Source organism: Plectropomus leopardus, chromosome 13 (assembly GCF_026936395.1).
Source record: "Plectropomus leopardus strain MGB_pleo_1.0 chromosome 13, ASM2693639v1, whole genome shotgun sequence".
In the NCBI taxonomy this organism is placed as follows: Eukaryota; Metazoa; Chordata; class Actinopteri; order Perciformes; family Serranidae; genus Plectropomus; species Plectropomus leopardus.
In genome coordinates, this window is record NC_142188.1 from 35,066,530 (window position 1) to 35,092,460 (window position 25,931).

The window sequence follows — 25,931 nt, forward strand, 5'->3', positions numbered from 1 at the left end:
TTATTTATTTATTTATTTACAGAAAGCCTGTTACAAACTGAGTTCCTGGAGTGTGTGTGTATTGACCCAGCAGAGAGGCTCTCAAAAATCTTGAGCAAGTATAAAATCCTGTAGAGTTCATCAAATTAAGTTTGAGAATTCAATTTATTTATTTATTTACAGAAAGCCTGTTACAAACTGAGTTCCTGGAGTTTGTGTGTATTGACCCAGCAGAAAGGCTCCAATGTTGCATTCACATCATGTGAAATGGATGGTAGAAAAAAATGTTAAGTGCACGGTGTTGAAATGTGGGCTGTTACGTCACAGGGCAACTCAAGAAATTTGTATGATTGCAGAGCTGATCTTGTAAGGGTTAAAAATATTGTACATTGACAATATGACAGCATAGTCATGTATCTAGACTTAAGTTGCCCCAAGCAACAAATGTTTGCACTCAGAATTACAACTTGTATATTGCTGCGAAAGATTTCGAAGTTGGAATGGAATGTATGATCTTTCATCTGCTAAATGAAAAATGGACCTCTTGTAATAGCGCTTTTCGAGTCATTTTGACCACTTCTAGCGCTTTTACAGTATGAGTCACATTCATCCCTGCTTTTTCTATTAATTCGTAAACACCAATGGAACAGCCATTGGGAGCAATTTGGGGTTCGGTATCTTCACAAAGGATACACAACATTGACATGTTGACTAAAGAGCTGGGGATGAAACTGACAACCTTCTGATTAGAGGACAACTCACCCTACTCCTGAGCCACAGCTGCCCTGCTGCATGCTCACCTGCTGTTTTCATGTGGACGATTCCATCCATAGAGTCACAGTACATCTCTGGCAAACATGTTGGTCCAAATTGTTTCAACAACTATTGAATGGATTACCAAGACATTCAGCTTCCCGTCAGAAGCAAATGAAACTATCTGCCTTTTCATCTAACGCCAGTCAAAAGTTTACTTTGTTAAGTCCTTTGGTTTAGGGCCAAATACCTGTAAAACAAATAACGTTTCTTTCAGCCTCTGTTGTAATTTGCTTACTGCCAATATTAGCATACTAATACACTAATTATATGGTGCCTGTTATGATGATGCCTGTTATGATGATGCCAGGCAGCTGTGGCTCAGAGGTAGAGTGGGTCGTCCACCAATCAGACGGTTGGTTTAATGTAACCCTAACCCTAACCCTAACCCTCACAAGTCCTCAAACTTTATGACACTGCAACACGATATATAATAAAAAAAAATATAATGAAATTATGCAAAATGTGTATTGTCCACTAAAGATAAATGAAGTGATGCAGAACACTGCCAGTAAAAACCGAGCTTGTGATGGGTGTAAACAGAGAAATGTGGATAAATTGAGTTTTTAATAGGTTTGATTTGTACATTTGTAACAGCAATTTGTGCAACAAAACCGTACAGTTAGCCCCAAGTTGGCCAACTCAAAAGATAGTTTTCTTGGTATACATACATGAAATAATTCACAATCTACACTTTAGAGTACATAAAGGTTACAGTACAATTTCCTAAAGTGAGACGCAGTCTCAAATTAAGCCACTAGATTACATCTTGTGTTTTTCTGCCCAGTGTCATACTAGTGTTCACCAAGACGTGAACTGCATCGCCAAAGTTTCTTTACAAAAAGTTCATGCCTTGAGTGGTTCAGGTCATCCAAACAACAGAAGAGCCTCAAACAAAAAAACAAAAAACAAAAATGCAGCCGCAATATGGGCTCTGAGCTAACCTAGCCTCACAAGGCAAGAGATGACTGTACAGGAAAGGTACCACTGCACAGGGGAGCTTCCTTTAATAACAGCTGGAGGAACTTCTCTTGCACTGAGTTTTTCTGTTGCGCACAAATGCAAACATGTCTAGCACCCCTCGACTGTCACTGCAAACCAGTCACAAGTTCTGGTAGTTCCCATATACTAATTGCAATGGGCAATTTTAAACTTCAATTTCAAAGTTCACTTTTTTCATAGTGACACCACATTAAGGGTCTAAAATATATTTTATTTGTGGTATGTATCCATGCAGTTGGGCTGAATCCCATACACATCTCTTGCTTTGGTGGGTAGGCTCTTCAGCCTCTCAGGAACAGACTTCTGAACATGGACAAGAAAAACCAAAACAATTTGCATGGCAATAGAGAGGAAGAGAGAAAATCTGAGGAGACACTGCAAAATGCATTACATACAGTTTAGTTTTTTTTATTGTACATAATTTCAACTTTGACCTTTAAGGACGATGATGATGATGAAGACTGTGAGATATGATTCAAAGTGCTGAAAAAATCTGTCAGACTCAAGACTAAGGATTTCAACGACGAATTGTTAATATAAAATTAAGCATGTTTGTGTAACTGCATGGTCTATTTCTCCAATTTTGATAAACTGCTTTTGGCAGAGAGGAGAAATTTTAACATGTTTCCAGGAACAACTGTCATGTTTTTTTTTCATAGTTAGAAAATCAATGAAAGTCATGACGTGCAAATTCCTGCAGTGAACTGAATGGAAATAAATGTCTATCCAGAAAGAAGAAATAATTCATTTGAAATACTGTAACACACTTGTAAAATGTTTAGCTGTACTGAGCTTATTTGAATTAAATTGGCTGAATTATGTAAAAACACTGGTATGACAATTGCAGATCATTGTTTAACTATTTTAAGAGTAGAGAAATGATTACTTTCACCACAGTCAACAGGTGACACTCATTACTAGGGGTTTCCTTCTTTAAGAACCCATTATTCCTTGTTACGCTGATTCAAAAACTGGTCAGATTGAACTGAAGTGATTTGAAGAGCAATTTTGGATTGACCAACCAATATACTGGTAAGGAATATGAAAAGTTTTATTGCACTTTTATTGCACATGGAGATCACTGATTACCCATAAGATGCAACTTTACTTAGGGTTATTATTATAGGCTAGAAGTATTTAACTTGCATTTTTACTGCAATATGCCCTTAATTGTGTACATTTACAAAGTAAAATGTTTTGGTAGATTTTATTTCAGTAACAGGAACTACATTAACAATGTGCACAACATGACTTCTGTTAACCATATTTACCAACCATCTAAATTTCTGTTGTGCCATACCAATATTTTTTCCAAACATATAAGCCTCTTAGAAAAGCACCTACATTAAAAAGATAGTCATTTTAATGTAACCTTCAAGAAACAGGCTGACCAGTTGGCTATATTCTGATGTGTGTGTGTGTAGGGGGTGGGGGTGGGGGGGGGTACAGATAATGATTGTTGGTAGGGTGGTTGGTGACACAGAGAATTAATCAGTCAGAGCTCAAAACCAAAAACAAAACTTGAACTCAATGGCACACGGAGTCTCTTATTTCTTGCTGCGAAGCCGTTTGGACTGTCGTGGAAGGTCTGAGCTCTTTCTGGTACGTTTGAGTGACGACCCTCCCTCACCCTCTGGCTCTCTGGGTAGAGAGGCTGCTGCCAAACTGCCACCTGCCAACACAGTACCAGATGTGCTAGCAACAGTAGAAGACACAGCCGTGCTGCTAGATGTAGAGGGCGCAGCTGTGCCGGGCCTGGGTCCTCCCATAGCAGCAGCACTACTGTCCATCAGTTCACGAAGCTTGTGTTCCAGCTCGGCAAGGCGGGCATTCTGCTCACCGATCACTTGGGTCTGTTCCAGCAGCTTCTGCTCCTGGTCCTGCAGCTGTTTCTGCTGCTCCAGCTGCTTGACACGAATTTCCTGCATTTCCCTTCGCAGTACTGTCATTGACGCCCCATTCACCTTTACCTGCTGCTGCACCTTGGTCATCTCAGAGCGGGATGGTGTGTTCTTGGCCAGCAGGGACATGGTGGTCAGGGAGGTAGAAGGACCTGCCACTGAGGAAACAGAACAGAGGATCAGAGGTCTTCAGGAACTTACGATCACATACAAAGACAGAAGAGATCCTGCAGGACAAAAGTAAAAGTGCAACAGGACACTATTTTTCATGAGGCTTATAATGAATTTGAGAGGTGATCTTTGTTTTAAAGGGGGGTGGCCAAAGCTTTATGGGAACCTAAAAGACTGTCAAGAATATGCCTAAAACTAATTAGTTTGATTAAGTTGTCTTTTTTTTCAATTAATTAACTCCATGGTCAGTAAAATGCATGTGCAAATCTTCAAAATGTCTTGTTTTGTCCAAGCATTCCAAACTCAAAGATATGAGGTACAAGATAGGTTTATTTGTCATAATTTTAATTTTAAATAAAAATTTGATCCTAAATCCTGCTACATCTTTTGGCATCAAAGGAAGAGTTGAGTTGAGTTTCTTCCCTAGGCTCACAGCCTAGGGAAGAAAGCAGCAGATACTTCTGCATCTTTTATGGCAGCAGGATGAACAGACTGTGGCTGGGGTGGCTGCTGTCTTTCAGTATCATTTGGGCTCTGTGCAGACACCTCACTTCACCAAGGTCACTGATGCTCTGTAGATGGGAACCAGTGATGTTCTGGGCAGCTTTAATCACCCCCTGTAGAGCCTTCCTGTCCTAGGCTGCATATACCATGCCAGTTTGTGATGTTTCCAGTCAGTATGCTGTCTATTGCCCCTTTGTAGAAGTAAACCAGGATCTTGCTCTGGAATTTAGTCGTAGAAAATAGAGCCTTTTCTGTGCTTTTTTAACTGGGTGGTGATGTGTGACGACCAAGATAGTTTCAGTGATGGTAATTCCAAGGAACCTAAAGTTATAGCTATAGCTCCACAGCTCAGCTGAGGTGGAGCAGGTAGACAGACAGACGTTAAGCAGTTGTTGTTAGTGCACCACTCTGCAAGACTGTTGATTTCCTCCCGGTCTGAACTCTCATCATTGTTTGTAATACAGCTGATGATGGTGGTGTTGTCCGTATACTTCACAATAGAGTTCTCCTGATGTCTGGGAGTGCAGTCATGGGTGTACAGTGTGAACAGGAGGGGGCTGAGCACACAGCTCTTAGGCTCCAGGGTTGAGCACTAATGTAGTCCTGAGCTCTCTGGGGATCCAGTATCTTGTTGCAGAGTGTTGTACTGAAGCCCAGAGTGTTAAGTTTTCCAATCAGCTTCATGGGAGAGATTGTGTTGAACGCTGAGCTGAAGTCAATAAATAGCATCATGATGTAGCTGTTCTTATTCACCAGGTGAGGGAAGACTGAGTGAAGAGCAGTAGATGTAGCGTCCTCTGTGGATCTGTTGGTTCTGAAGGCATACTGGTGAGGGTCTAGGCTGGTAGGGATGTTGTCTTTGATGTACTAAAGAACCAGTTTCTCAAAGTACTTCATCAAGATGGGGTTAAGAGCCACAGGGCGGTAGTCATTAAGACCAGACACAGCAGACTTTTGTGGTACAGGAATGATGATGGCTGCCTTGGGGCAGGAGGGAAGTCTCATGTGAGAGTGAAATGTTAAAAATGTTTATAAAAATGTTAGAACATTAACTAGCTAGTCAGCAAAAGCTTTTACTACGCATCCTGGAATGTTATCTGGACTGGCAGCCTATATTTACTTTCAGAAAGAGTTTTTTCACACCTGCTGTGGTCACTGAGAGTGGCTGTGGTCACGGAGTGGCCCCCTCTGGAGGCGGAGTAGACCTCACAGTCCTTATTGAGGACAACAGCAAACGTTTTGTAGCATGTGACATTTTGAATCGCCTGTCATATATAAAATGCACCATGAGAAGCTTCACAAAGGAAGAGAAGAGCACACAACACTTGGTATTTCTGGTTGATGAATACTATGATGATTGACTGATAGAACACAGAAAAATTAGCAGGTTGTGTCTGCAGTGGTGGAAAGTAACTGAGTACATTTTGCTCAAATTATGGACTTCATGGCCTACATACAGCCCAATTTGATCTTTAGTGGGTGAGACAAGTAACATCACTGAAACATAATCTAAATGACTCTTTTTTTACTGATAAAATGATAATAGCAGCACAATAATAGCACAATAGCACAATAAGGGAAGACAACAACAGCGCATGTAGATGCAGAGCCTGTAGCTCCTTAAATCCTTGCTACTTTTTTGCTATATTTTGCTTCTTTTTTTTTTTTATTTTTTGAGTCCATGGCTGCTGAAGCACAGTTTTTCTACAATAGAGAAGCACCTATCAACATTGGGAAAAGTTGTGTGGAGTTTAGACTGAATGCAGCAGAATGCAAGAGGATCCCCACCAATGGCATACGACAAGTGGCTCATCAGACTAGAGGAGAGAAACGAAACCGAAAGCACTAGACAAAGAGAGGGAGGAGAGCTGGCATCAGGGTGAGGCTGGCATCAGGGTGAGGCTGACCCGACTTGGACCAAGAGCTGTTCCTCTCCCAAAAGCTGCCATTGAGCAAAAAAACCAAATCTAAACACGTTTTCATTTTTCTTTGTTGATATTGAGTGTAGACTGTCAGGCAAAATGGCAATTTTATTCATTTGAAATTAAATTAATTACGATTAAATTTTAAAAATTTAAATCGTTGAAAACACAAGAGCTGCGTTTTTGTGTCATACTATTAAAAGCATTGTGAGTTGCTTTGGGTGAATTTTTTGGGTTAATTTTAATTAATTAAATTAAAGGCGAAACACATGTCCTACAACTTCTACCTGGTGTAGAGCCAATAAGGCGGCCAGACAGATCAGCTCCTGGAAGCTTCTTCTTCAGGATAGGGACAATCTTCTCATCAAAGTACTCCATGGCCATGGAGGAGATATCCCTCAACTCCTGCAGGACCTCATGAGCTCGCTGGGGCGCCCGAGTGGAATTCACATAGCGCAGCACGCGGTAAATCTCATCTATCACCTGACAAAACACAACAGTACACGACAGAATATAAGACAGAAAACCACAAAACGCATATTACAGAAATAAGACTGAAAAGACTAGTGTTCAAGATAAACTTTGTGCCTCACCATCCAAAGGGACTGGTTGATGAAAAGAATTCAAAATAATCATTTATAATAATCAAAATATTTGTAAATAATATTTTTGCCAGCCGCTAGGCAAATTAATACAATGCAAAATACCACAGGCTTGTGCTAATAACATGAGCACGTTGTATTTATTAAGACAACGTGTCCCCCAAAGAGAGAAGTTTCTTGTTGGTGAAACTTCTAGTTGTAAAGAAGCCGATTTGTGCACTTTTGTTTGACATTTTCACTATTAAGCCATGTTTAAAGTATATTTTGAATTAATCAAGCTGTTATAAAAAAAAAAAAACTAGCAAAATCCTAGTCTATGGTGGGGTTTCTGTGGTCAGAAACCCCACCACAAAAAAAAACGCTCACAATGGCGTAGGCCACATGTGTAGGCTACACTGCAGTCTCTGCATAGACCTAACACACAACTGCAAATCCCCCTTTAGGCTAGTGAATACAACCCCTGGCACAAAATAAGGAATCACCAGTCTTGAAGTATTTTCATTCAGTTCTTTAATTTTGTAGAAAAAAAGCAGATCACAGACATGCCACAAAACTAAAGTCATTTAAAATGGCAACTTTATGGCTTTAAGAGATGCTAAAAGAAATTTAAAAAAAAATGTAGGGCAATGACAATTGCTTTTTTAGATCAAGCAGAGGGAAAAAATATGGAATTACTCAATTTTGAGGAAAAAAATATGGAATCATAAAAAAACAAACCAACACACCACAAGTACTTTGTTGCACCACCTCTGGCCTTTATAACAGCTTGCAGTCTCTGAGGCATGGACTTAACAAGCGACAAACAGTACTCTTCATCAATCTGGGTCCAACTTTCTCTGATTGCTGTTGCCAGATCAGCTTTGCAGGTAGGAGCCTTGTCGTGGATCATTTTCTTCAATTTCCACAACAGATTTTCAATTGGATTGAAATCTGTATTATTTGCAGGCCATGACATTGACCTTATGTGTCTTTCTTTAAGGAAAGTTTTCAAAGCTTTTGCTCTATGGCAAGATGCTTTATCATCTTGAAAAATGATGTCATCATCCCCAAACATGCTTTCAATTGATGGAATAAAAAAAGTGCCCAAAATGTCAATGTAAACTTGTGCATTTATTGAAGATGTCAAGTCAAGTCAAGTCAATTTTATTTATAGAGCCCATTATCACAAAACATGGTTTGCCTCAGAGGGCTTCACAGTGTACGACAACCCTCTGCCCTTAGACCCTCACATCACCCAAAAGATGTAATGACAGCCATCTTCCCAGTGCCTTTACTGGACATGCAGCCCCATATCATCGACGACTGTGGTAATTTACATGTTTTCTTCAGGCAGTCGTCTTCATAAATCTCACTGGAATAGCATCAAACAAAAGTTGCAGCATGATCACCTTGCCCAATGCACATTCGTGATTAATCACTGAATATGACTTTCATCCAGTCATTCACAGTCCATTGCTGCTTTTCCCATTTACTTTCAGGCTGTTTCTTACTATTCGGTCACAGACGTTGACTCCAGTTTCCGCCCATTTGTTCCTCATTTATTTTGCTGTGCATTGTCTGTTTTCAAGACATAATGCTTTAAGATTTCTGTCTTGACACTGTGATGTCTTCCTTGGTCTACCGGTATGCTTGCTTGCCTTCTACCGGTATGCTTGCCTTTTAAACATTCCCATGTTGTTTGCACTTGGTCCAGATTTTGGACACAGCTGACTGTGAACAACCAACATCTTTTACAGTATTCCGTGATGATTTACCTTCTTTAGGAGGTTTGATTATCCTCTCCTTTGTTTCAACTGACATCTCTCTTGTTGGAGCCATGATTCTTGTCAATCCACTTGGTGCAACAGCTCTCCAAGGTGTGAGCACTCCTTTTTAACTGCAGACTAGTGAGCAGATTTAATCTGATGCAGGTGTTAGTTTTGGAAATGGAAACTTACAGGGTGATTCCATGACTTTTTCCTCAGAATTGAGTGATTCATAATTTTTTACCTCTGCTTGATCGAAAAAAGCAATTGTTAATGACTACCATTTTTTTTCTTGATTTCTTTTAGTGTTTCTTAAAGCCAGAAAGTTGCTATTTTAAATTACTTTTGTTTTGTGGCATGTCCGTGGTCTGCTTTTTTTCTACAAAATTAAACAATTGAATGAACATCCTCCAAGACTGATGATTCCATAATTTTAGCCAGGGGTTGTAAGTTACAGATCTCGATTGATGATGATATGATGCATAATTATTCATTTAACTATTATAAAGTATTTCTGAGTAGGCCTGTTTCCTTTACCAATGCCAATATCAACATTCCGAGTCAGAGAAAATGTGGAAATAAAGCAATAAAAGTGTTAGATCAGGGCCCCAGATTACTCAATTGGCCCCATAAAATACACCAAGTCCCAGCTCATGGTTCTAAACACTGGTGAAATACATTTAGAGCAAGTGTTTTTTTTTTCAAAATCAGCATACTGGTTGCTTGCTTTGACACAACAAAGTAGAGCATGGTTAAATTTGCAGAGATGTTTTGCTTAGTTAGTGTGTGGAATATTAACACAACAGAGAGAGGTGAAGACATGCTTGACTCTGTCCCACCACCCAAGTTATAAAATACAGCACGCATTTCAGAAGCAGATATTTTTAATAAGGAGTAGAGCACACAGACACACACATGCTTGTGCACACATACTTATTGAGTCTCTCTTTCAAACTCAATGCAGACTAAACTGGAGTGCTACTCAGGAGGAGTCGGGTAATAATTAGGGACTCCTTTGTATGTCATCGGTTCAGGACCTGAAATTAGCACGTTCGCCAAGGTGGTTTCTCATCAATGCCGATTCGGAGCGAGAGGCGATAATTACCCCTGACTACTGCAGAGTCATTTGACCCAAGTGTGAATGCCAAACGTATGCATTCTCATAACATTAAAGGCAGGTGTTAATGGGTTTTTTTGTGTAGTGGGAATGAGGATTTAAATTTAACCATTTTTGTGACATTGCTCCTTTTGCACCAGGACAGTGTCTCTCCCACCCATGCAGGTGCTAGTTGTCAGTCGCTCATTTTAACAACTTTATAATCAACAGTGTGCTTCCTTGGGTCCGAGAAAAGTTCTTGCCAACGTGGCTGCAGAGAGCCATAGAGCCTTGTTTATTCAAAGTTTATTAATATTGAACATGTCACAGGCCCAAATCACAACAAACGTGACTCAGCACTACCTTGGGTTCCGTCAAAACCAAGTGTGAAGTATTTCAGATAAACATTTCTTGAGATGTGTGGAGGACATACGAACACGAACACACACACACACACACACACACACACACACACACACACACACACACACACACACACACTCACACTCACACTCACTCTCCTTGCTTTCAGATAGATTCCCTCGAGATTTACTTTAGATATGAAATGAGACGTAAGCAAGGTCACAGTGACTTTGACCTTTGGCAAATGAAATCTAATCAGTTTATTGATTAATCAAAGTAAATGTTACCATCAAATTTGAAGAAATTCCCTCAGGGTGTTTGTGATATACAGTATCCTGTTCAGGATATAGGAGTAAGAAAAAGTACAAATAAGTAAACAAGTAAAAAACAAGTAAATTGTTAAACTATGAGTAGAGGAAAAGTCTGCTAACTGCTGGGCTAATTTATGCAATATAAAATGCAATAGGCTTATGTTAATAATGTTAGCATGCTGTATATGTGGGGGAAACATGACTTGACAGATGTTTTGTCTATGATCCTTGAAAGTTGTTGCTGAGCAGAGTTATATACTTTTGTGAAGTGATTTCAGTGTTTCCCCTAAAACGTTACAGGCCTGGTGGTACATTCCGTCAACGAGAACTTCCACCAGGTCTAAACATTTGTAAGATTTGCGTAGGATAGCAAAATACATTTAATTTTTTGGTGGAATCATACTTGCCAACCCTCCCAATTTTCCCAGGAGACTCCCTTTTTTCACTGCCCTCTCCCTCATACTACGCATGTAATCTCCATGGGTGACTGGGGGTCATGTCCACCCCAATTTACAAAAGAGTTAGTCGGGCTGCACATTCCTGTCTTAACCAACGTATTTGAGACCAAGATTAAATTTAATATTTTCAACAACTGACGTAAAAGTAGGTCTAATAAAAACAAATAACACTCCTGAATGATCACACAGTTGATCGATAGATCCATCTGAACAGGCCGACAGTGCAGCAAAGTGAAAGAAGCAGACAAATTGCAAATTGACAAATTCCTTTCAACAACAAAGTGCCTTAATAGTAAAATGTTCAGTGGTGGAAAGTCACTACTTCAGACTTTTACAGAAGACTTTGTTTTAGTCTCAGTTTCTGTCAGACTTTGGATAGAATTCTTCATAAACATATCACTCCATCTCTGATCCAGCTGCTCTCTGCTGCATTTGTTGTTTTCAGGGGTGGATTTAGTGATTTACACACATATATCTATCTATCTATCTATCTATCTATCTAGACACACACACACACACACACACACACACACACACATATATTTTTTATAATATTATATATATATATACATTATAGATATATTTAAAAGGATTTGTGTATTTCCACTGCAGTGACAGCCTCGTTTAATTTAAAAGGCCATCTTTTCAGCAGCGAAACACCACTCTGAGCAGGTTAAGAGAAAAACATGTTGGAAAATGTTCATGGTGAGAGGATATTAACAGAAACATTATTCTTACTATTAAAGAAATGTCAATAAGATACAGATGGGGACAGAATTATTATAGTCTTGTACGCACAGCATAACTTAAGGTGTTATATGAGTATAACTATGACATCATATCATGGCATACAATAAAACTCAGAAATGTGAGCTTCATGCGGTACTGAAAAGTGGAATTTCAACAAAGCACTTCCACTGGTTTTCTGTACGACTACAGTTGCTGCAGCTTTGTGTTACAGAGGAAGCTGAGCTTACCTTTCCTGGGATGAAGCAGCAGAGGTTGGAGTCGACATATTTCATGAAGGTCATGTTGAGCAGAGACAGGCGTGTCTCTACGGCAGCTAGGATGTCAGCATGACGGGCCAGCGAATGGTTTCTCCTCTCTGACTCTCGCCTGGAGACAAATCATGATAAACACATTGGTGAAGACCTGGTTACCTAGTTTTATTTTTATTTTTTTAAAGATTATTTCTTGGGGGCATTTTCCCTTAGAGAATAGTTAGAGAGAGACAAGAAAGGGGGGACAGAGAAGGGGGAACAACAAGCGCCACAAGCCGAACCTGAACCCGGGCCGTGCAGAAGCCTGAGGTATATGGGGTGCACATTCCACCCATTGAGCTAGAGGTTGCCCCGTTACCTGATTTTAAACTTAAACTTTTATTCAAACTTACGTTTCCCGGTCTTTCAGTCAAGCGGGCATGACACTAGCAGCTTAACCTCAGAGCTCCCCAACCCGGGCAGTAAAACGCCGTTTTTCAGAGGTTTAAACCTACAAAGAGTTATAAGTTTTGGTAAGGCGATGATGATATGAGGAGGGGAAAAAGGAAAACCGCAGTGAATGCGAAAGAACACACCTGTTTAGCTAAAGGAAAGTCCTTGGACAAGACGGGTGATGGCAGCCATATTGTGCAGGAGGAATCAGGACTACAAGAGGCTAATGATATGGCTGACCTGCAAATGATACTCAAGGAGTTGAAAACCGAATCTCAGACACAAAAGATAGAGTGCAGGTGGTGGAAAAAGCTGTGTTAGAGGTGCTAAAAATACAGAAAACACAAAACCAGGCTCACGGACCAAGAGGGGCGATCAAGATGGCAGAACATATGACTCCATGGTATCATGGAAGGAGCTGAGGACAATTTCCCAACAATGGCTGCATTTGTGGAAAGTCTGTTAAGAGAGAAGCTGGAAATTCCTGCTGCCACCGAGCTCAAGATCGAGAGAGCCCACCGGTCCCTGGGACTGAAGCTGCCACCGGAGACCCCACCACGATCTATAGTGATTAAATTTATGAATTTCACGACTAAAGAGGAAGTTTTAAGGTTGCCCTGACAGAAAAAGGGGTTTGTACACCAGAAAAGGAGAGTGATATTAGACCATGACTATGCTCCAGAGGTCCTTTAGGAAGTGCTGGGAATATACAGAAGTGAAAAGAGTCCTGAGGGAGAGAAAACTGCGCTTTCAAACACCGTTCCCGGCCAAACTGAGGGTACTTTACGGTGAGGAGACGTGTGTGTACAACTCTGCAGCGGAAGCCACTAAGGACATGGGGGCTCCCGATGACTGTCTAGAAGCCGCCTAAAAGCTGGTCGGAAAAGATTAAAACTTTGATGTGGCACACACCCCGAACCGCGAAAGAAGGAGAAAAACCTGTAGAAACTTTGCAAATGGGATTTTTAAAGAAGCTGGAGGTTTTTAGAAAAGAGAGTAACACTACTATGCAGACATGCTTGGATTTGCTGTAGGGTAAAACCCTTTTTTTGACTTGTTCATGGAAAATCCCAAGGGGTCAGACACTGTACTGGACTGTGTGATTTATACAGCACGTATCCCTGAGGACTTGACAAGATCACTGCCACCAACAGGTCAATCTGTGGGGCTTAAATGTGCTAATTAATACATGGACCAAAACGGAGCAACAAGGGAGGGCTCTCCAAATCCAAAACGGTGCGAAGATTATCCCTCCGAGCCATCACACCAACACAGCTCCTTTAAGTTCACAAAGTCGACCTCTTAACATGAAGTTCTATGTTTGGATACACGGAACTATTGTTCACTGTTTTGTTCTGTGTACGTTCTTTTCAAGTTCGAGTAGCAATGGGGGAAGTTTATGGTTTAAAATGTCCTCAATGTTCAAGTTGGTATGGAAGAGAGAACAGCACCTGTCAGAGTAGTTACTTATAATGTGAAAGGTGTCCTTAATCCTGTAAAAAGCAGCAAAATTCTACACAAAATGAGAAAAGATGCAGAAGAGGGGTAGCTACACTAATATCTACAAAGGTAGTTTTTGATTGGCTTCCTGGATTTAAAGATAAAGAAGGAGCGTTTTATATGGTCATAGGAAGATTAGAAGGGGTTGAGGTCACCTTGCTAAATGTGTATGCCCTCCCAGGAGCAAAGTGGGCCTTTTACAAGCACATCTTTGATTTAATCATATCCAAAGCACAAGGAATAATTATGTGCTCAACTTAAGGTTGAGCCCAATTTGGGACGTTTCAGGAATCAACCACAACCAAAATAATGCATTAAGCAGTAAAAAGAGAGAGGTATATTAAAGGAAATGGGTATTACATTATTACTTTCTTTCTGCGCCCCACTCATCCTACTCAAGGATTTACTATTTTTTATGAATAACACAGATATTTGTAGAATGGGACGCTGTAAAATTGGTTTGATGGACCTGTCTGACCACGGCCCAGTTTACATGGATTTGGATATTAAAAATAAGACAAACACTTTTTCATGGAGATTGAATTTAACTGTACTTAAAGGTCAAACAAAGTAAGAACTGCAGAGAGAAATACAAACATATTTAAAAGAAAATGACAATGGAGAACTTTCTCCCACTATACTGTGGGATGCGTGTAAGGCAGTGATGCAAGGAAAATTATAGCAAATTTGGCCATCCAAAAGAAACTTAGAAGAGAAAAAATAAGCAAATTAGAATTATCAATCTAGAAAAGAAAAATAAAGACCATACTGATTTAGATAGTACCCAAAAAAGAAAGAAAGAACCAAATAAATTAATTACGGTCAGTAGAAATTCAAAAGAAATTGTTATTTTTAAAAAAAGATATTATAAAATTGGCAGTAAATCAACTAAACTCTAAATAAACTAAAACTAAACTAAAGAAGCATCAGACAGAGAGAGTGATCTATAAAATAAGGGACACAACAACTAAACTACTAACTCACAAGTTTTTACAAAATTTCTACAAAACTCTCTTAACCTTCCTGAAATTTCAGAAGAGCAAAACTCAGTGCTATCAGCTAAGGTAACAACTGTGGAGCTTGAGAAGGCACTAAAAAGACTCAAAGCAAATAAATCCCCTGGGTCAGATGGATATACTGCCAAATGGTACAAAACTTTTAAAGACTCACTATTGCCACTACTAGTAAGAACGTCTAACTGGGTGCTTGAAAAAGATGAAACTCCCCCTTCATGGTGAGAGGTGGTTATTGCAGTCCTACCAAAGGAAGGTAAAGATAAGCTAGAATGCTCCAATTATAGGCCAATTAGTGTACTTAACCAGGACTACAAGCTTTTCACTGCTACTCTAGCTAAGGGACTAGAAAACATAACAGAAATAATCAAGTTAGACCTGACAGGTTTTATTAGACAAAGGCAAACCAGGGACAATATCAGACGTACCCTACATGTAATTAATCACATAAAACAGAACAATGTGGAAGCTGTCATATTAGGATTAGATGCTGAAAAAGCATTTGACTCCTAGACTTGTAGATTGATCTTTCTTATATAACGTGCTGTTCAGGTTCAATTTTCATGAAAAATTTGTCGAGACAAATTTTATATAACAAACCAACAGCTAAGATAAGGATTAATGGATCCTTATCAAGTCCTTTTGATCTAGAACGGGGTTGCTGGCAAGGATCTAGAACGGGGTTGCTGGCAAGGATGTCCTATGTCCCCACTCCTATTCACACTTTTTATATATTTATATTCACGGATGACATTTTAATATACCTTGGGCACCCTAAATCCTCCTTCCCTCATCTAATCACAGCCTTAACTGCGTATGGGTCATTTTCTGGTTACCAACTAAATACTCATAAATCACAAGTCCTGACTTTTAACTACACACCCCGTCAATCAGTCAGAGACACCTTTAATATTAAATTGGATTCTGAAGTGATGAGATACCTGGGAGTGACTATTCCAAAAATTTTGACAAAACGCCATCAGTGAACTATGTCCCCTTAATATCTAAGATTAAATCAGACGTATCCCGTTGGAATAGTATACCGTTTCTGAGCAAGAGTGTAGGCAATTAAAATTAATGTACTGCCAAGACTTTTATATTTGTATCAAACCATCCCATCTGAAATCCCAAACAAACAATTTCAAGAACTGGACAAAATGACCAAGATTCATTTGGCAGAGAAAAAAATAAAATTTAAGACTCTTCTGATCTAAGGAGAAATAAGGTCTCTCCCTTCCAAATTTTAAAAATGACTACAGAGCAGCACAAATAAAAATCCTGGTCGATATATGCAATCCATCCTACATAGCACAATGGAAAGTGATAGTGTCAGATATCAATCGATATTCCATTGCAGGCTATAATAGGTGACAATGCTTTATTAAAACATGTAAGGGAGTCTAATCCATAAAAAAGACATCACTTAAAATTTGGTTTCAGGTGGTGAAGGATCACCAGTCCGAGGAACCTCAACATTTGATGAGATGGACAGGTTATGGACATTTTATGATTTAGATTTTACCCAACAGGACCAACACAAGATTTAAGAAATGGTCTGAGACTGGGCTGGTCAAATACAGTGATATCTATATAGATGGAGTGCTTAGAAATTTTCAGAATTTAAAAGCTCATTATGGCCTATCGAACTTAGACTTCTATAGGTTTTTACAACTTAGACATTATACCAAGAAAACAACAAAAAAGGCAGACTTGGACAAGACAAACTCTGGTATTCTGAAGGTCTTCTTAATGGAATATAAGTCTGATCCAGGCCTCAAGAATATCTGAAAGCTGTATAATGGGCTTAACGAGTTAACTGGAGAGGACACAATTTGGCAAAAAGGAAGGAAATTTCACAATACGTTCAGAAATTTGGGAAAAAATGATTAAACAACAATGGCAAAGTACATCTGCACTGCCTTGGAGAGAATTTGGGTGGAAAAATTTAATAAGATTCTTTAAAACACCTACACAACAGCCCTTCTTAAATAAAAAGATTTCTTGTTGGAAGTCCTGTGGGGAGAGAAAGGCACATCATTGTCATGTGTTCTGACAATGCCCACAGCTTCTGAATTACTGGACTCAAATTAAAAACTTTATGGATAAGGTACTTAAGGTGACTATCCCGTTCAGTTTTGAGACACTGTACGTGGGTTTGAGACCAGACACTGGTCTGGTCTCAAACCCACTGGTAAGGGATTTGTAAATAAATATATGTTTAACATTATGTTGATTGCGAGTAAGAAGGCACTTATGACAAAATGGTTGACCAAAGATAAACCTAAGGTCAAGGACTGGATCAACGTTAATCATGATATTTATGTGATGTAGAAACTCACATTTGCTCTAAGACTTGAACAGGATAAGTTTAAAAACTGTTGGGAATCTTGGACTGAACATATATCCTCATTAAGATCGGACTTCACATGATCAAAGAAGATATACTGACATAATTTCTCCTAAGTTCATTTTGAGCTACTCAAGCTTTAACGGTTCATAGTTTAATTGTAATCCTATTTTCTTAAGGAACAGGTGTATACAGCCAGACCTACTTTCAAATTGTTATAGTCAAAGATTTTTTTTCTATAGCTTTTATTTATTTATTTTAGTTAAAAAAAATCCAGTATGCTTTCAGAACCAACAGATCCACAGAGGATGCCATATCTACTGCTTTTCACTCTGTCCAGCTACCAGCTACATCAGGATGCTGTTTGTTGACTTCAGCTCAGCATTCAACACAATTTCACCTATGAAGCTGATTGGAATGGGACTTCAGTACAACACTGCAAGTAGATACTGGATTTCCACATGCACACCCCAGAGAGGTCAAATTGGCAGTCACACCTTTATATCAGTGCTCAACACGGGAGCCCCCCAGAGCTGTGTGCTCAGCCCCCTCCTGTTCACACTGTACAACCACGACTGCAATCCCAGACATCAGACGACACCGCCATCATCAGCCATATTTCAAACAACAATGAGAGTTCATACCAGGAGGAAATCAACAATCTTGCAGAGTGGCGCACAGAGAACAACCTACTGCTCAACATCAGTAAAACCAAGGAGCTGATTGTTGATTTTAGAGAGAAGGACGAAAAGACACACATCCCTGTCTACATCAGTGGAGCTGAGGTGGAGCAGGTGAACAGCTATAGGTTCTTTGGAATTACCATCATTGAGAACCTATCTTGGTCATCACCACCCAGGTTAAAAAAGCACAGAAAAGGCTCTACTTTCTACAGAAACTTAGGAAGGCTAAATTCCAGAGCAAGATCCTGGTTAACTTCTACAGAGGAGCAATAGAAAGCATACTGACTGGAAACATCACAAACTGGCATGATTCGTGCATGGCCTAGGACAGGAAGGCTCTACAGCTGGTGATTAAAACTGTCCAAAACATCACTGGTTCCAAATAACAAAGCATTAGTGACCTTAGTGAAGTGAGGTGTCTGTACAGAGCCCAAAGGCCACTGAAAGACAGCAGCCACCCCAGCCACTGTCTGTTCACCCTGCTGCCATCTGGAAAAAGATACAGTATCCGCTGCCGAACCACCAGACTACAGAGCTGCTTCTTTTCCCAGGCTGTGAGACCCCTCAACTCCTCCTTTGATGCCAAAAAATGTAGTTGGATTTAGGGAAAGATTTTTTTATAAAAGTTCTTCTTAAACTACGATTTAAAAAAAAAGACAAATAAACCTATCTTGTACCTTGAAGTAAGGCTGACTGCAATACTAGCTGAGGCTGCAGTCAATCACAAAAATAAAAATGTAAGATACTAGTGCTTTGGACCTCTTTCAAATATTGAGGCCCTTGTGATGAGCTTTGAAAGACACATTCAAACACAGCTTGTTGAATACATTTGAGGTATAAACTAAGCAGTCGGCAGGTTGTAGCTCTTCACTTCTGTGCAAGAGAAAGAAGAGTTTAGAAAGGAGACTAATATCCTCTCCATGTTCAGTGGACACCAGGCACATTCCAGCTGTGTTTTTCAGTAACCTGTGTCACATGGGTCCAATCGAACAGATACAGTTTTCAGTATTAATCAGTTTTAATACACTGACGGCACACCAGCTCTTTCTTTACATTCATATCTGTGACCCAAAGCAGTCTTTCAGGCCTCAACTACATTTTAGTTTCACTTTTGCACTGGGCTGTAAGCTCTTACAGTCTGTGGTCTAAGTGTACTGCAGTGTTGTGTAGGGTCACCTGGTGTGAAGCAAGTGTGTGGCCAATAGAGCAAGTGAGAGAAAGAGCTAAATGCAGCAGTGCAGTGTGGGTACAGTTTGGGCCATCTGTCAGTAAATGCTAAAACTCCTCAAGACCCAAGGCAGGCTCCTGTGTCTTGCTTACCATCTGCTGATGAAAGTGAAGACGTTTAGCCCTGAAGTCAGCAAACCTGACCTGACAAGTCTCCCTTAAGGTGACCTGGCTTTTCTCACTGAGTGACAATCTCAGCTGTTTAATATACTACAACTACTACTACTACTACTACTACTACTACTACTACTACTACTACTACTACTACTACTGCGACTACTGCGACTACTACTGCTAATACTAATACTAATAATGATAAAAATGACAAGTGATATTTAATGTAGAAATGTCTGGCTGTCGAGTCTCCTCTAAATTGGAGAGACAATCATTGATCTCTGCTTAAAATGAATTCTGCTGTTATTAGTACTGTAACAGTAATTACTGTTATTTAGTGTTATTGTTTTTGGGTTTGATTTTTTATATATGTGAATAGTGTTTTGTATATATTCATATTTATATTTTTAAGTTTACTTTTAACTGTTAGATAGAGAATAGAAAAAAAGTTCTTCTTAATGTCTTTGACCATCATTTTGTGTTTTATTATTTTAAAAAAGGATTGTTTTAATGCCGGTTTTGGAAAACACACACAAAAAAACCAAGGTACAAGGCAGATTTATTTTTTTGAAAAACTGAATTTAAGATTTGTCCTAGATCATGCTCCAGTTTAAGGATGAGTTGAGGAGTCTCACAGCCTTGAGAATGAAGCTGCTCTCCACACATCCAGTGTGGAGAGGAATGAAGCTGTGGACAGACTGCTTTTTACTTCATAGTCAGTACATACAAGATGTAAGCTCAGCGCCAGACTTGTTAAACTGTTATCAGCCTAAGTCTTGAGAAATTCATGCTGGTCAAACATTGAGCCACTTTTGAGATGGATACAAAAATAATCATTTCAATAATATAGAAATGGTAGTAAACAAATTTATATGTAAATCTATATATAATAATTAATATAGAATATATTCTAAAAAATCTTCCACTGCCCCCCCTGCAAAACCATCAATGACTACGAGGGGTCCAGAACTGGACCCACAGCTGAGCAGTTGTTTAAGCACTGGTCAATTGAACTTTCAATGAGTCAACTTATATAAATGTCCACTTGGACCGATCATGATTTCTTTCAGGTAGGCCTTTTTTTAAAATAGCTAAAATATGTTTTGTTATCAGCCCCTGTGGGGTGCGCACCCACCTGTTTCAACAAACTGGGAGTGCGCCGACTACCAGCTACAGTATGTCATACACTGACGATACACAAGTATCTCACACAGCCCCACTTCAAAAATCCAAAACTATTACTTTAAGGCAGTGAAACACCAAGCTGACATCCGAGAACTAGTGGTGTCAGAAGTCTCCTGCTGTCACCCTCACATCACCATGTCTTGGCTGAAAAGGTGAACAGGAACACACCAAACCAACAGGCAACCAGCAGCGCCTGCGTGACAGAAGATACCGCTCCTTACCAGCAGTTGGCGACCGTTTCTAATCGTCCTTCAAAACGGGAAACCGGAAGATTGTCTTGATGCTACTTAGCCAGTTAGCATATTAACAACACAACCTAATATTAAAAGAACAGAGCATGCTCACTGTGCACCAATAAACAACAACATAACCCATCAGAAAACATTTCTGTTCAGAGCTCAATGGCAGAAGAAAAGCAATCTTACCTCATATAACAAATTTGTTTCTATCTCATTCTTAACTCTTGCTCACATTTTCAATTCTGTTTTTCTTCTTGTGCACTGAGCTTAACAGCCAATCAAAGGGATTTCATTCATAGACAAGCTCCATGGACACTATCGATTCAACATGCTGAATCAGCAGAAAAAAGCCAACAAGTATCAATGAGCGTCAATTAGGGTCAACGAGGGCCAAAGCTGCAGACACACTGTGATGACGCTGTTGGCCCAATGTGGGCAGGTGGACGGCCATCTGTCAGCTTGACGTGTCACAGCCTTTAGTTTTACAACTTGTTGCAATGGAAGGCAGTGTGATGTTTTTCCCAGCTCCGACTTCCGAGGTAAATGAAATGCAGCATTAGAGGTGTTTTAAATTATTTCTCCTTATAAGATTTGTTTCTATCGGCATATGCCATGGTAAATGCATCCTGAGCACATAACCCAGTTATTTTCTGTTTATTCCCATAAAGTCCTATAAATTCCCAAGGGCAGTTTCCACCTTAAATATTCCCAGAAGTGTGGAATTCTTGCTGTGATACTGACCTGGGCAGCTGGGCTTTGACTTGCCTCTGGCACAGACTGTGGTAACGCTCCACCTTGAGGAAGCCCTGATTCAGGACACGCTGGCAGATCATGTCCATACGCTTACACACCTGGAGAAGGCAAACAACAAAGGCAAACAACAGATATTTAAGCAATATCACACTCTAGGTCGTGATGTATATCATCACACCTGTGACTGAGTCACAGAAGATAATCACAGCCGTGATGATATACAGTACAACATCACGACCTAGAGTGTGATAGTGCTTTTATACAACAGTTCTACAAGTGTCTTTTATTAGTTAACAGTAATGAGCGACAAGAGATTATGATTTGTTTGTATTTGTTTGTGTGTGTGTGTGTGTGTGTGTGTGTGTGTGTGTGTCTGTGTCTGTGTGTGTGTGTGTATGTCTCTCAGGATGCGGTTAGTGTCAGACAAGGGTGTCCCTGTCTCACTGAAAATCCATGTAACATCTGTGATAGCTTTGTTACTCCCAGTGAATGGTGGTTTACCAAAACCCGTCTGTCAAAGCTGCCCCCCTCCTGGGCTGCAGGTTGAGGGCTTTTGCATCAGGCAGGATTTTGCTCGGGTATTTTTTAAGCGACGATGCATGTCTGGTGGGATTTCCTTGCTCTTCAACACTGAAACACGAACTACGGTAACGTTAGATAACTACTGACTGTTAGTGTGAGCCTAATTAACAGATTTTGAAAAGCTGTGAAGCGAAGTGATACATGCAGAATTAAAAGTTAACAGTCCCAGTGATGTTGTACTGTATATCAGCACTCATGGAATGCCTCTTGAACAATCTAATTGCTTGGTCGGAACTATCTGTTGTACAATCTCTTTTATCAGTATTTACATATAGACCAAACAAAGACACATCTGCTTCCAGCAGCAGAGCTGCTGTAGCTGCTGGAGTTAAGTTGGTTGCCTTCATAGAGTTCCTCCCCAGTCATTTGGATAGAGGACAGTACCTCTAGTCTGTAGTACCATAATTTTTACAGATGACAGCTTGGCATTTATCATTACTCTTGAGAGATTGCTGTTATAACAAAGCTTTCTGTGCTCTTGAGAACATGTTCTTCCTATCCGTTTCTAGCCTCCCACAGCTAGCTGTCTACAGTTACAGACTACACTAGCTTTACCCCAATTGACAAGGTACATGTATATTACCTAATAAATCCATTTAACAAGTTTAACTGGACCAAATATCAGTATTAGCTTAAAATGTAATTCAATGTATACCAGAAGAAACATTTTCTGTTGTTAGATTAAATTCAGTTTTTAATTTAATTCGAAACATTATTAAGGACTCATCTTAAAAAGAGGTCCATGGGAGGAAACACACTGAGGATGATGCACATTGTCCTATTATTACTGTGACTCAAGAATCAGTGAAACAGTCTCTTAAGCAAAGCTACACATGTCCAGACATAGGGCCCCCCTGAGCAAGAGTCTTGTCTACATTGAAACTGCAAATTTAATCATGTTTTTTTTGTGTGTTGTTTTCAGAAAATAGACAACATCACAGGTTTCCTCTAGTATTTTATATCATATGCTATAGAATTGTTTTTGTAATACAGTCGTGAAAAAATTAGGACACCTTATGAAAGAATGTGTGTTTTTTTAACAAACTTGGATATATGGATATTTAATATTGATTTTAACAATACTGAGAGATTCAAGTAATATAACTAAACAATTAAAACTGAAGAAAAAACATTTTAAAACATTCTGTAAAATGTAATATTATAAAAATGTAATTTCTGGTGAGGAATAAATTAGGACATCCCCACATTTATTCCCACTTCAAATGGCTAATATCACACACAGGAGTGTCAAATCAGGTGCACATGATGAGAACATCGTTACTCAGCATTGTGAAGGAGGCTTGCCCTATTTAAACCTCAGACATTTAGTTTGGTGTGCTCCTGACTGTTGAAGTGAGAGTGAACACCATGGTGAGATCAAAAGAGCTTTCAGAAGCCTTCAGAAAGAAGATTGTAGCAGCTTATGAGTCTGGTAAGGGATTTAAAAAGATCTCAAAATAAGACAAAATCAGCCAATCCACGTCCAGAAAATAGTCTACAAGTGGAGGACATTCAAAACAAGTGCCAACATGCCCAGGTCTGGCTGTCCATGCAAGTTCACCCCGAGAGCAGACCGCAAAATGCTAAAAGAAGTCTCCAAAAACCCTAAAATGTCATCACGGGACTTACAACAGGCTCTTGCTACTGTTAATGCGAAAGTGCATGCCACAACAATCAGAAAGAGACTACACTAGTTAAACATTCATGGGAGGTGTGCAAGGAGGAAACCTTTGCTCTCTAAGAAAAACACAAAGGCCAGACTGAAGTTTGCCAGAGAGAACGTATACAAAGACCGGGACTTCTGGAATAGTGTTCTTTGGACAGATGAGTCTAAAATTGAATCATTTGGACACCAGAACAGAGGACATGTTTGGCGTAAACCAAATACAGCATTCCAGGAAAGGAACCTCATACCAACTGTGAAGCATGGTGGTGGAAGTGTCATGGTTTGGGGATGCTTTGCTGCAGCAGTCCCTGGCCAGCTCACCATCGCAGAATCCACCATGAATTCTACTGTGTATCAGAGGGTGCTTGAGGAACATGTGAGACTATCTGTAAAAAACTTAAAGCTGTTACACTTAAACCTGTACCATGACAATGACCCAAAACATACCAGTAAATCCACCAAGGACTGGCTGAAAACTAAGAAATGGAGAGTCCTGGAATGGCCAAGTCAAAGCCCAGATCTTAATCTCATTGAGATGCTTTCCTCAGACTGATGTCAGAGACTGGTAGATGGATACAAGAAGCGTCTCACTGAAGTTATTTCAGCCAAAGGGGGTAACACTAGCTATTAGGTGGTAGGGTGTCCTAACTTTTTCCTCAGTTAGAATACGCATTTTTGTTGATATCTTTTTTTTAATGAGTAAAACCAGGTTAATGTTTGTTTTTTACCTGCAATAAATCACTTTCTTTTCCAGAGATAAATCAAAACAAAATTAGACATCAATGTGAACATTTCTTAACAAAGAACTGAATATTTAATTTTAATATTTTTATTTTTTTCACATGACTGTATATGTAAAGAGGAGCATCAGTGTGGATCTACTGTGGCTGCAGAGGATTAAGACAGATGGCATATCTTCATGTCCAGCAGGAACAAAACCCAACACAATTTGAGTTTTTATGTAGCCTGCTGAGGATGGGGCTCAACTACCTGACTATGTCCAGGGGCCCATGTGCTTTTAATCTACCCTTGCCACACAAGGATTACATGGGTGGCACAGACTGAGGCTCAACAATTTGCATAGGCAAAAATGTCATAAGGAACACAACTGTAGCAAGAAAGCCCAGGAGAGCTCGTTATAACAGCCTTGCGAAAGGCTCTTGAGTGTGCACGTAAGGTTAAGAGGCTGGAGTGAAGAGACTGCTGGGAGCTGTAGTGAAAGGTACAGCCAGGCTGCAAACTGATTTCAAGCTAATCTCAGAAAAGTAAAGGGAGCAGATAACGTCCAAACTGTTCCTATGAAAAAGCCAAACATATCCAGAGTCTAACACTTCGGTTTCGTCTCCACATTCAGGTTTCGGAGTTTTTGCGGAGGAACGTTCCTCCACAATGTGCTCAGCTCTGTTTGGCTCGGCTCGGCTGTCCTGCTAATGAGCTAACAGCAGAGAGAGCACGGCCGGCCGTGGCTGGAGTTGACGGGAGACTGCTGCACCGACATTTCACACGGCCATCGAACACTAGCCACAGTTCTTTCTAACAAGACTTTAGCCCACTTAACTAGTGTCCAAAGAGAAGAAGCGCATGTGTCTAGCATTAGCTTTGTCCACATTCTAGCTGGCTTGTTTTGTTCTTACCGAGCGCAGCAGGCTGATTTCATCGTAAGACAGAAAATTGAGAATTGTCTCAATGGCCACAATGGGCAGTCCCAACAGCGGGTTGTTCTGGTGCGGCTGGTCCGGTGGAGGGCTGGACTGCCTCGGTGACACCGTATCTGAGTCCAACGACCCAACACATCCATCTACTCTTTCTACGACGGCCGCCATCTTGCTTTGCTCGGGAGGACACGGAAGTGACGCTACAAAGGGAAGCAAGTGTGCCCGAATCGGCCCGATTTCACTATAATACATCCATGGCCCGAATCCGAATCGCGACTCCCGACCAGTCTTAATTTACATACTTTATCTTTGTCTCAGTAATAAAGTTAAAGGGGTTTCCTTTAAAATATTGCATCAATTATCAAGCAGAAAATATATTGGAGAGTTTTAGACCAGACATTGAGTACTTTTGCATTTTCTGTGAACCAACAATTTAATTGCAGAATAAAGACATTTTCGTATGTTTCTAAACTCACGTGGTGGAGAAACACTTTTTTTTCTTATACATTTGCTTTTACTTTTGGGAAAATTCCAAATCCACAAGAGGAGCTAGGCGGACTTCAGACTATACTTCAAACCTTTCTTACAAGAACTTCATTATGGCACCACAATATCACAACATAAAAATAAAGAAATAGAAAGGACAAACAATGTGTTTGAAATAAAT

At 39.9% G+C, this 25,931-nt stretch overlaps 1 protein-coding gene across 1 annotated transcript; it reads right to left on the reverse strand.

Moving 5' to 3' along the window:
* Positions 1-1,340: 1,340 nt before the first annotated feature.
* Positions 1,341-25,473, reverse strand: fbxo28 (F-box protein 28). Its single transcript, XM_042502723.2, has 5 exons — positions 25,244-25,473; positions 21,350-21,459; positions 11,845-11,983; positions 6,580-6,775; positions 1,341-3,853 (listed from the first exon to the last, which is right to left on the reverse strand). The coding sequence occupies exons 1-5, from the start codon at positions 25,430-25,432 to the stop codon at positions 3,342-3,344; spliced, it is 1,146 nt and encodes a 381-aa protein (XP_042358657.2). The 5' UTR covers positions 25,433-25,473; the 3' UTR covers positions 1,341-3,341.
* Between the last annotated feature and the right edge of the window lie 458 nt (positions 25,474-25,931).

What these genes read in the sequence shown, in the direction of transcription:
- fbxo28 (XM_042502723.2), bottom strand. Translation starts at nt 25,432, where the DNA reads ATGGCGGCCGTCGTAGAAAGAGTAGATGGATGTGTTGGGTCGTTGGAC. An exon ending in AAATCAGCCTGCTGCGCTCG is followed by an intron (nt 21,460 to 25,243) that starts GTAAGAACAAAA and finishes TGCCTTCTCCAG; the next exon opens with GTGTGTAAGCGTATGGACAT. An exon ending in GCTGCTTCATCCCAGGAAAG is followed by an intron (nt 6,776 to 11,844) that starts GTAAGCTCAGCT and finishes GTGTTTTGTCAG; the next exon opens with GTGATAGATGAGATTTACCG.